The sequence below is a fragment of the Podarcis melisellensis genome (genome assembly GCF_964234715.1).
Source record: "Podarcis melisellensis genome assembly, chromosome: 1".
Taxonomy (NCBI): Eukaryota; Metazoa; Chordata; class Lepidosauria; order Squamata; family Lacertidae; genus Podarcis; species Podarcis melisellensis.
Genome location: NC_138528.1, coordinates 9963939 through 9976658, shown reverse-complemented (window position 1 = coordinate 9976658; position 12720 = coordinate 9963939). Strand labels below are relative to the sequence as shown.

The 12720-nt window shown below is 43.7% G+C and overlaps 1 protein-coding gene across 1 annotated transcript; it reads left to right on the top strand.

Annotated features, from left to right (window-relative positions):
* Positions 1 to 3577: 3577 nt before the first annotated feature.
* GPHB5 (glycoprotein hormone subunit beta 5) lies at positions 3578 to 12008 on the top strand. Its single transcript, XM_081916178.1, has 3 exons — positions 3578 to 4032; positions 7126 to 7330; positions 11720 to 12008. The coding sequence occupies exons 2-3, from the start codon at positions 7127 to 7129 to the stop codon at positions 11906 to 11908; spliced, it is 393 nt and encodes a 130-aa protein (XP_081772304.1). The 5' UTR covers positions 3578 to 4032; position 7126; the 3' UTR covers positions 11909 to 12008.
* Positions 12009 to 12720: the final 712 nt, after the last annotated feature.

Sequence of the window (12720 nt, the reverse complement as noted above, 5' to 3'; positions counted from 1 at the left end):
ATTGGCTGGCTGGGCTCTCCTGCTCGCTCGTTTGCTTGCTTGCTTGCTTACTTACTCCGAGGCCACCTCAGCTCTTGGCAACCAGCACCCTGACCAGAGGTACCATTTGCCTGTGGAGCATATAGCCAGGGCTGCTGCAACAAACAGCTGTGCAAGCCTTTGGGAGTCAGAGACGCAAGAGGGTATCAGAGAAGGAAAGAGGGACAGAGGCCAGTGTTGCCCACGGCACCCCTGACCATCATTCAAGGAACCCCAGGGCACACTGGTTGAAAACCATGTCCATTTGCGTTTCTTAGTGCAGAAAGTATTGATCTGATGTGTTGAGATCTTTCCTATTCTAATTAATTCAAGAGGGTTCTGGAAGCTTCTCTGTGTGAAAGAAACAAGCAGAAGGTTCGTGATGTTTGGGTTATTCCTTCAGAGAAGTTGAGTAGAACTGGCTTAAACTGGTTCTCTTATCTCTTTTCTGTCAAGGTCATGCCGACCGTAAAAGTAAGACCAGAAGGAGCCTGGTTTTCACTTTTCTCTTTCTATCTCTTTTCCTTCTGGTGTGGTGTTCTGTACATAGTATGCTTAGTGTTACGTTTTAGATTTCTTATAAGTTATTTTAAGTTTGAGTTAAGTCTTCTGCAACTGGATTTCTTATGGGCATTGCCAGTCCTGAATGTATTGGATTTGTGACCATTATGCTCACTTTGTCTTCAGTAGCAGTAAAGCTCTGCTGGATGAAATAATAATAATAATAATAATAATAATAATAATAATAATAATAATAATAATTTATTATTTATACCCCAACAGAATATTAAAATACAATAGTCTATTAAACATTAAACATTAAAAGCTTCCCTAAATAGGGCTGCCTTCAGATGTCTGCCTCTGGTCTATTTTTGGGGAATCCTGCAACATATTTAAGTTTTTACTCTGCTAAGTTTACGTTGGAATCTGCTCTGGATCAATATTGAGTAGAATTCCATGATAAACCACTGGACCAGTTAAGCAATTTCAGATGGTCTCTTTACCACCAGAGTTTGGACCAGATAGCTTTCTGACTGATGGTGTAATTTTGAATCTGCAGGAAATGTAACATCAGGGACCATTCGGTTTATAACTTCAGGGCTAATCCTGTCGGCGCTAGTCAACCACCCAAATGGTGCAAGGAGTGAGGTGGTTGCGGCAGTGATGGGTTGTCTGGCTGGGAGGCCATCAACAGTGAGATGAGCGTCTGGCAGGAGGGCAAGGGACAAGCTGGTGTTTGGAGAGATGTGTCATGTCTCACAGGCAACACAGCTGCCATTCAGCATCACCGTTGCCAGGGCAACGTTTATAAACAGCGACTTTTGAAAAAATGTATGGGGTGAGAGAATCAATTCAAGGTGTATCTGTGTGCATGCATGTGTGCAAACCCCCCCCCCCAAAACTTTTTCCACAGTTTATGTGAATGGATGGAAAAGGGGACTTCCCCCTTGACTTCTAACACTTTGGTAGACATTGATTTGGTTGTCTTGCGTGACCCTTTTCTGAACTATATAAGCCTGCAGGACACATCAGACGACACCTGATTGACTATACAGGAAAAACAAGTAGAACTTTCATTTCATATTGCCTTTTACCTTGTCATAGATATGTCTCCAAGAGGCACTTTGGGGATTGGATAGAGAAGGATGAACTGGCCAATTATGGTTTTCCCTTAACTTTTCGTTTTCCCAGCCTAATAATAATAATAATAATAAATTTTATTTATATCCCGCCCTCCCCAGCCGAAGCCGGGCTCAGAGCGGCTAACAACAGTAAAAGTAACACAGTTTACATAAAACCACAATCAATTAATTGAAATACATTCTAAAATCAATTCGTTCTAAAATCAATTCAGAATCAAATTAATGGCAACCATTGGGCTAGAGTTCTATGAGGATTACCAAAGGAGGGGGTCAGACTGTGTCTTGGCCAAAGGCCTGGTGGAACAGCTCTGTCTTTTAAGCCCTGTGGAAAGATGTCAAGTCCCGCAGTGCCCTAGTCTCTTGTGATAGAGCGTTCCACCAGATCGGGGCCACAGCCGAAAAAGCCCTGGCTCTGGTTGAGGCCAGCCTAACCTCCCTGTAGCCTGGGATCTCCAAGATGTTTTTGTTTGAAGACCGTAAGGTCCTCCGTGGGACATACCAGGAGAGGCGGTTTCGTAGGTACGAGGGTCCTAGGCTGTATAGGGCTTTAAAGGTTAAAACAAGCACCTTGAAGCTGATCCTGTACTCCACTGGGAGCCAGTGCAGCTGGTATAGCACCGGGTGAATGTGATCCCACAGCGAGGACCCCGTAAGGAGTCTCGCCACTGCATTCTGCAACCACTGGAGTTTTTGGGTCCGTCTCAAGGGCAGCCCCACGTAGAGTGAGTTACAGTAATCAAGTCTGGAGGTGACTTGAGTTAGCTACATTTCCACACCAGCTAGTTCTCTCTCTCTCTTTCTCTCTCATGCCCTTTCTCTGAGTTATTGAGAAGGGCCATTGCTCATTGGCTCCCAGTACGTTTCCGAGCACAATTCAAAGGGTTGGTGCTGACCTTTAAAGCCCTAAACGGCCTCGGTCCTGTATACCTGAAGGAGCGTCTCCACCCCCATCGTTCAGCCCGGACACTGAGATCCAGTGCCGAGGGCCTTCTGGCGGTTCCCTCATTGCGAGATGTGAGGTTACAGGGAATCAGACAGAGGGCCTTCTCGGTAGTGGCGCCCACTCTGTGGAACACCCTCCCTTCAGATGTGAAGGAAATAAGCAGCTATCCTATCTTAAAAAGACATCTGAAGGTAGCCCTGTTTAGGGAAGTTTTTAATATTTAATGCTGCACTGTTTTTAACATTTGATTGGGAGCCGCCCAGAGTGGCTGGGGAGACTCAGCCAGATGGGCGGGGTATAAATAATAAATAATAATTAATTAATAATTATTATACTGGCAGAGCATCTGCTTTGCAAGTTCAGTATTCCATGGAATCTCCAGGTGGGCCTTTGAATGCCCCCTGCCTGAAATGCTGGGCAGCAGCTGCCAGTCAGCGCATACAGTATGGAGCTAGACGGACAAAGGGTCTGCCTCAATAGAAGGCAACTTCCTAGGTTCCTATGAAATTCCTCATGAGAATTTCATCAGTAGTTCTCTCTCTCTCTCTCTCTCTCTCTCTCTCTCTCTCTCACACACACACACACACACACACACACACACACACACACCGAAGATTCATGGTTTGGTGTGCAATTTTGCCTAATATGCACATTTATTGCAAGCAGACTTCCCCAAATACAGCACCGTTTTCTTACTTTCACTTCTTTTCCTTTTTCTTTACACCTGCAGTGTAAAGAAAACCCTTACAGAAAACCAAGGGCCAGCCGACTCCTTAGCGATTTGCAAAGTTTACATGGTTACGCACACCTTGCAATAATCACTGCACGGAATTAGGAAATGTGCGGGCCACCCCCCCACCCCCCCACCCTCACACAACAAAGGAGCTAAGGCAGTGAAATTGAACTCGAGGTTTTGTTGGCAGATGCTCTCCTTATTGTGCGAAAGCTCTTGCTTTTCCTGGGATAACGGATACCTGGGAGACTGACTTTGCACCGTTCTGAATGCCAAGGGAGTGGAAAGTGCCACGAAGGAGGGCGGGGGTGAGATCCAGTGGCCTGCTCATTTTTTCCTTGCCACGATCCTGCAGCCCCACCAAGTTGCTCCCTTTTGTTCCACTCGGGTGATGTTCGGGAGAGGGGGAAAAACCCACACAATATCCCTGAACTTAGCTCTGGGAACGAAAGGCTCCTTTTTCTAACCCATCGCCTTTGATGCCGCTGCGTGTTCAAGTAAGGATCTGCCTCCATTGTGGTTTGACTGACACAGCCTTTTCTATAAATTTGAGCAATTAAGCAGCCTAGTAGCAGCTGGCAAGGAGCTCTGGCAAGAGCTGACACTGACAGAGGAGGAGGCCGTCTCCCGTCCTTTGGCAAGCAACCGCCTTGCAGAACCGCAGCTGGAGCAGCGAGGGGCATTCCTCAAGCTAGGTAAGAGAGTCTCTTGTCTTTCGGCAAGGTGCAGGTCACTGTTTGCAGCTGGTCTAGAGGCAACCAGGAGGTAACAGCGAACGAAGGCAATCGACGGCCACAGAAAGGTTCATTGAAATGGGTCTATTTCTTTTAAAGAGAGATGAGAAAAATGGCCTGGCTTTCGTATTTGGAAAATGGTCCCAGCTGGGCACCAGGAAAAAAATTGAAACAGGAATGAGGAACCTGGATCCGTCAAGATGATGTTGAACTATAACTCCCATCACCAGGATGACCAATAATCAACGAGGAAGGGAATTGTTGTTCGGCAATATCTGGAGGGCCACAGGTTCCCCATCACAGGTAGATACATAGATGGATAGGTAGATATTTATACCAGCGATGGAAAAGCTGGAAGCTGGAAGATGATAGATGATAGATAAATAGATAGATAGATATAGATAGATAGATAGATGATAGATAGATGATAGATGATAGATGATGATAGATGATTAATAGATAGATAGATAGATAGATAGATAGATAGATAGATAGATAGATAGATAGATGATAGATGGATAACATGTGGCCTTCCAGAAGTTTTGTTGGACTACAACTTCCATCATCTCTGTTCATTAGCCATCCTTGCAGGAGATGATGGGATTTGTAGTCCAACAAAACTTCTGGAAGGCAACATGTTATCTATCTATCATCTATCTATCTATCTATCTATCTATCTATCTATCTATCTATCTATCTATCTATCTATCTATCTATCTATCTATCTATCATCTATCATCTATCTATCTATCTATCATCTATCTATCTATCTATCTATCTATCTATCTATCTATCTATCTATCTATCATCAATCATCTTCCAGCTTCGCTAGTACACCAAACAGGAGCAAAACCAACCCATAACCCACAGACAGACTTGCCCAAAGCACCAGTGTCCTTCTAGGACTTCCACATTGTCTGGATTCATATAAAAATAAGTGTATATGGAAAGTGAGTTTCATTAATAATAAAACTATAACTAGGGCTGCCATATGTCCGGAATTTACTGGACATTTCCAGAATTTCAAAGGGAAATTTCCGAGAGGTGGTTCTTTGTTCTGGATCTTAGGGATCCTTGGGGTTTGTCTAAAAAATAAAAAAAAAGCTCAGCAACTTCCAGGGTGTTTTTATTTTTTGAAATATGGCAACCCTGAAGGCTACTGCTGGCTTATAGTTTTGGACTTGGAATGGGGAGACCTGAGCTTAAGGCCTTACCAAGGCCTTTGTTGTTGTTGTTGTTGTTGTTTAGTTGTTTAGTCATGTCTGACTCTTCGTGGCCCCATGGACCAGAGCACGCCAGGCACTCCTGTCTTCCACTGCCTCCCATAGTTTGGTCAAACTCATGCTGGTAGCTTCGAGAACACTGTCCAACCATCTCTTCCTCTGTTGTCCCCTTCTCCTTGTGCCCTCAATCTTTCCCAGCATCAGGGTCTTTTCCAGGGAGTCTTCTCTTCTCATGAGGTGGCCAAAGTATTGGAGCCTCAGCTTCAGGATCTGTCCTTCCAGTGAGCACTCAGGGCTGATTTCCTTCAGAATGGAGAGGTTTGATCTTCTTGCAGTCCATGGGACTCTCAAGAGTCTCCTCCAGCACCATAATTCAAAAGCATCAATTCTTCGGCGATCAGCCTTCTTTATGGTCCAGCTCTCACTTCCATACATCACTACTGGGAAAATCATAGCTTTAACTATCACTACCCATAAACCCACCCACTGCCCCTCCCTCCTTCCATTTCTGGGTTGTTACAAGGATAAAATGAGCATCATTAACAACTTAGTAATGGCTGCTAATAAGCCTGTACTTTACTGTCCTGGAAGAGAAATCTCCTGCTCCAGCACTAGGTTTTGTATTTTGTCAAGACTTCTGTTTTAGGCAAGTCCTTCCCCTGCCCCAGTATGGAAAACTAAATCTTGTGTTTTCCTACAGGTATTTCTGTGCTTTGTCCTAAAATACTGAAACAGGCTTTCTCTCTTCCTTGAGAATCTTGGGAAGTGTAGTTCTTTGACACAAGGGTTATGGATCTCTGATACAGAATTCTCATATCACCAGACTACAGTTCCCAGGATTCATTTGGGGGTTGGGGAAGCACAGAGGATAAAACTGGTGTAAAACTAGTATGAATTTCTTCTAAGCCTAACAGAACAGCTCTATACATGCAATCTCAAAAGCAAGTCCCATTGAGTTCAGGGCCATCTTTACCGGGGGGTGCAAAGGGTGTGGGGCACCCGGGTGCTGAATTCTGGGAGGTGCCAGGCACCCACCGCTGAAGCCGCCTAAGCTCTTAACTATCTAATTTTGATCAAGCTAGAAGAACAAAATACATACCACCTATTTGCCAGTTGATTTTTATTGATTTTCCATTTTTATTTTGCCAATTAATTTTTATTGATTTTCTAAATTCCACCTTCCACCTTCTTGAACAAGGCACATGAATGATCCCATGTAGTAGAGATGGATGGGATGATATAACATGATGTTATTCTCAGATATTAGTGAATAAAAACATAGCCAATTATAGCCAGACTTGGCCGCACGATTCATGTATTGTTTATTCACACCAGCTATTTCTCCTCCAGCCTTCAAATAACCCCCAGGGCAGTTTGATATTGTCATCTATTGATACCACTGAGGGCAAATGAGGGTGATGGAAGACCATATAAATGTGTATGTGAACTTTCTTGCTGGCTGCCAAAAAATAAATAAATCACCCAGATGAGGAGCTGTTTTTCAGCACTGCCAAACCTGTTCACAAAAAACAAGTCATCCAAAAGAGGTCATTGTAATGAGTCAAAGGTCCAAGATATCAGCAATAAGGTGTGGTGGAAGTAACTTGGTTTAAGGACCTCAAGGTGGGATCTTGATTATGCAGAAGAAGGATGGGGTAGGTCTTCCAGATGTTGTTGGCCTACAATACCCATCATCCTCAACTGTTGGCCATACTGGCTGTGGATTATGGGAACTGGAGTCCAAAGACATTGGCAAGGCCCAGTTCTGATGCAGAACATGCCCCAGGTGAGCTTCTTTAACAAGTCCCCATCTTTGCTGTTTCCCTCACAGAATGAAGCTCCCATCTATGGTCCAGGGCTCACTGCTTCTCTTCATCCTGGCCAGCTGGGCCGGTGCCCCCAAGCCCCCCAGCATCAACCTTCAAACGTTCACTGGTTGTGCCGTGCGTGAGTTCACTTTCCTGGCCAAGAAGCCTGGCTGCAAGGCGATGCGAATTACGACAGACTCCTGCTGGGGCCGTTGTCAGACTTGGGAGGTGAGTGGCAGGGGCTCCCAAGGGGTTGGGATAAGGGCTCTTTCCCAGCCCTACCTAGAGATGCTGAGGATCAAAGCTGGCATCTTCTGTGTGCAGATGCTGTACCACTGAACCACAGACCTTCCTCCTGAACTAGAGTTAGGGGATGAAAGGGGAGGCACCATAAACACTATAAGGAGCCTTGTTGTTCCCCGCTTAAAAGCTCCTCAAAATAACAATGGCCTTCCATGACTCTCTCTCTCTCTTTTTTTAATAAAAAATAATATTTATTAACAGTTTAAAGACTATAAAAGAAAGAAAAAGAATTCAACAAAACAATACAATACAATACGAAAACAAAAACACTAGGTAACACTAACACTAAAACATTGTCAAAACAAAAAAAATTCCTTCCAGTAGCACCTTAAAGACCAACTAAGTTAGTTCTTGGTATGAGCTTTCGTGTGCATGCACACTTCTTCAGATGCACACTTCTTCAGATTGGTATCTGAAGAAGTGTGCATGCACACGAAAGCTCATACCAAGAACTAACTTAGTTGGTCTTTAAGGTGCTACTGGAAGGAATTTTTTTTGTTTTGACTATGGCAGACCAACACGGCTACCTATCTGTAACTGGAACTGGAACTAAAACACTGAATTAACAAAACAAACACAATTTAAAACACATCCAATAATTTCAGTATCTTATCTTTCATTCACTTGTTTCCACGACCTCCTCACACCTCCCTTTTTGTATTCCACTTCAATTAACTGTTTCAGCAATTCCTTTTCATCTTCCTCTGTTTTCTGTCCTGTAATTTATCTTAACTTATTCTAACCTTATTTTTTCCCTTTAATACATTGAAAATCTATTTGTACTTAATTCCTTATAACATTTCTGCTAAAGCCATATAACTTCATTCCAACATTTTTCTAACATTCATTAATTTTACAGTATTTCTGTGAATAATTAAATTTTTTCCAGTCTTCTTCCACCGACTCTTCTCCCTGGTCTCGGATTCTGCCAGTCATTTCCGCCAGTTCCATATAGTCCATCAACTTCATCTCTCTTTTTAGGGTTCTTTATCTTTAATCTGGACTTGGTTTGGACATTCCTTCAAAGAGGGGACTATCCTCTGTAATAAAGGACACATGGACACGAAACTTGTAATTTGGTCTGGGCAAATCGGTCCATTTCAGTATTCCTCAGTTTCTTATTTTTCCAATCTTCTCCATATTTCCACATCATTATTGCTTGCTTTTTCTTTTGTTTTATTATGTATTTTGTGTTTCCATTTTGTATTTTTATGCTGCGAACCGCCCTGTGATCTTTGGATGAAGGGCAGCATACGAATTTAATGAAACAAACAAACAAATATTTGAAAGGTACTCATTAAAACCCACTAGCATTTTAGTGCCAATTTCTTTTCACATACACATTTTGATATGCATTTTTGCCAAATGCACACATTTTTTGAGTTAATTTTCATGAATATATGCAATTTTTCATGCACACATTACCACAGTGTGTGCAATTTTGCACATATTACTTGGTTGGAGAACTGAACTGAAAAATTTGGAGGGGCGAGAATTTTGAGAGAGGGCTGTGATTTAGTTCACATATTATTCTGGAAAGTGCCGATTTGGTTGGTTTACCATTAAATGTGAACTGAACAGAATTTGTCCGCCATCCTTACTTTGTAACTTTCCAGAGGTTTTTAATGGCTTGTTCTGACACACAAATAGCTGACATCACCGAATATTGCGTATTTGCAGTGGGGCTGCATCTCTAATGAGACCCACTTGTTTAAAAATTCCACACGGCAGGTTTCCACCTCTTTCTTCTTAAGAACGCCTTAGTAGTTGCATGGCAAAATATATTCTCAAGCAATTACTTAATGCTCTCATTATATAATTTTGAAAGCTCCTTACAGCTTAAGCACTTAAGGGGGAACTGTCCTTTATTGCTCCACCGACAGAAAATTCCCCAGGGATTAAAATAGAGCCCCTGACTCACAGGGGATGCCTTTTATTCCATATCCCAGTAATATGTTTGCTTCTAATTTTGGTTGCCTCAGAGTTGTGGTAATTGTGCTGTTAGGTGTTTGTGAGTGGGTGTGACAAAACAGGGCAAGCAAGTCCATGCACATTAAGCAGAACAAGATTGTGACTAATTTTAGACTCCTTTTCATTCCACACACCAGGAGCTCTGAGCCAGATTCCCCACGTGTGTGTGTTTGTGTATAAAATCTTGTGATGGAGAAATAAATTCTTTCATTCTCACCTTTCTCACTGAGGAAATTCAAAGGACTGGCTGTGATCTGGAAAGCCCACAAGTCCCAAGTCCCTGAAAGATCACCTCCTTCTCTACAGATCTTCCTGGGTTTTAAGACTGACAGAGGAGTCCTTCCTACATGTTCCTCCGCCCTCAGAAGCTGAGGGTGGCTGTAGCCCAGGAGAGGACATCTCCTGTGGCAGCCACTAAGTTGTGAAATTCTCTCTCAACATATAATAATAATTTATTATTTATACCCTGCCCATCTGGCTGGGCTTCCTCAGCCACTTTGGGCGGCTTCCAACAGAATATTAAAATACAGTCATGCATCAAACATTAAAAGCTTCCCTAAATGGGGCTGCCTTCAGATGTCTTCTGAAAGTCTGGTAGTTGTTGTTCTCTTTGACATCTGGTGGGAGGGTGTTCCACAGGGTGGGTACCACTACCGAGAAGGCCCTCTGCCTGGTTCCCTGTAACTTGGCTTCTTTCAGCGAGGGAACCACCAGTAGGCCCTTGGCTTTGGACCTCAGCGTCTGGGCAGAATGATGGGGGTGGAGACGCTCCTTCAGTTATACTGGACCGAGGCCGTTTAGGGCTTTAAAGGTCAGCACCAACACTTTGAATTGTGCTCGGAAACACACTGGGAGCTAATGTAGGTCTTTCAAGACCGGTGTTATGTGGTCTCGGCGGCTGCTCCCAGTCACCAGTCTAGCATATCTGACACCTTCACTATATGCAGGTTTTGGTGAATGCTGAGGACAAACTTTTTTCATAGACTCACAGAACTGTAGAGTTGGAACAGACCTCGAGGTTCCAACCTCTGACAATGCAGGAATCCCAACTAAAGCATCCATGACAGATGGCCATCCAGTCTCTGCTTTGAAACCTCCAAGGAAGGAGAGTCCACAACCTCCTGAGGCAGACCGTTCCACTGTCCAACAGCTCTGACTCTGTCAGAAAGTTCTTCCTGATGTTTAGTCAGAATCTCCTTTCCTGTAAGTTGAAACCGCTGGTTTGGGTCCTACCATCCAGAGCAGCAGAAAACCATCTTACTTCATCTTCCATGACAGCCCTTCAGAAACTATGACTATTATGTAATTTATTTCTACCCTGCTTCTTTCCCTGACAGTGATTCAAGGTGGCATACAGATAATATAGGAACAACTAAAAAATTCAGAGCAAAAACAATTTAGAACAATTAAACGTTTATAGAATCAAAACACAGGAGTCCGTTTCACTGCTGCATGGCTCTTACCATCAGAAAGTTCTTCCTGATGCTCAGGCCGGACACTGAGGTCCAGCTCTGAGGGCCTCCTGGCAGTTCCCTCACTGCGAGAAGTGAGGTTACAGGGAACCAGGCAGAGGGCCTTCTTGGTGGTGGTGCCCACCCTGTGGAACACCCTCCTGTAGGATGTCAAGGAAATAAACAACTATCTGACTTTTAGAAGACATCTGAAAGCAACCCTCTTTAGGGAAGTTTTTAGTGTTTGATGTTTTAGCGTGTTTGTATTATTCTGTTGGGAGCAGCCCAGCGTGGCTGGCGAAACCCAGCCATATGTGCGGGGTATAAATACATACATAGATGATAGATGATAGATAGATATAGATAGATAGATAGATAGATAGATAGATAGATAGATAGATAGATAAGCCCTGGCAGAGGACAAGGATCTAGAGATTACGCCAATGATGGCCAAATTCTGTGCGACTGCCATAAAACTTAGGGAACAAGCTGTACTACCAAACTGATATATTTTAGTGATCAGGATTTAATATATTTTTTTAACTGCCGCTATATCTGAATTGTCTCTGTTATACCCAATTGCAATTCAATGTATTCCTGTTGCCTTTTATGATTTTCCTGATATTGTAAGTGACCCGGAACTGGTCTGTGACTGTAATAATAAAATTCTAACTATTATTATTATTATTATTATTATTATTATTATTATTCGGAATTTCCTTTTGTGTAACCTGAAGCCATTAGTTTGGGTCCTAACCTCTGGAGCAGGAGAAAACAAGATTGGTCCAAAGACAGTTGTGTATGTCCATACAGCTATACTTAAGCTAACATCTTCTCTCTCCCTCTCTTCTCCTTCTCTCCCTCTCTCTCTCTCTGCCTCCCTTGTGTCCAGAAACCTGTGCTGAAACCCCCTTACATCGAAGCTCACCACCGCGTCTGCACTTACAACGAGACCAAGCTGGAGACGGTGAAGCTGCCAAACTGTGCGGCCAATGTCAGCCCATTCTACACGTACCTCAAGGCCATTCGGTGTGACTGCGGCATGTGCCTCACCGAAACCACGGAATGCGAGACCGCCTGAGCCCTTGGCACGACAGCTGAAGCGCAACCTTCCGTGGGCTCAATCCTGCTGCTGGAGAAAACCAGTAGTAGGGCAATGGTGGCGCTGCGAATCAGGATGGAATGTACCATATTTTTTGCTCTATAAGACTCACTTTTTCCCTGCTAAAAAGTAAGGGGAAATGTGTGTGCGTCTTATGGAGCGAATGCAGGCTGCGCAGCTATCACAGAAGCCAGAACAGCAAGAGGGATCGCTGCTTTAGCTGCGCAGCGATCCTTCTTGCTGTTCTGGCTTCTGAGATTCGAAATATATTTTTTCTTGTTTTCCTCCTCCAAAATCTAGGTGCGTCTAGTGGTCTGGTGCGTCTTATAGAGCGAAAAATACGGTAGTTGCTTGGCTCTGAAATTTCTCTTCCCTCCCCCCCCCCATTGGCCCTTAATTAGAGATTTCATATAGCCACGTAGTTGAGGCTTTAGAAACCGTCACCAGCACATACAGAAAGATTGGCAGCTGCCTTATACTGAATTGGACCATTATCCATTGAGTTCAGTATTGTCTACTTACTGAAGTTTTTCTCAAACTCGGGTCTCTAGCTCTTAGTGGACTACAACTCCCATCCTCCCTAGCTACCAGGACCAGCGGTCAGGGATGATGGGCGCTGTAGTCTTACAACAGCTAGAGACCCAAGTTTGAGGGAAAAAGCTGGTTTGACTTGGTTTCAGGCAGAGGGTATTTTCCAGCCTGGGAAGTTTCAGGATTCGAATCCGGGCCTTATGCACACAAAACAGATGTTCTGCCCCTAAGCCAGTGTTTCCCAGCCTTGGGTCTCCAGC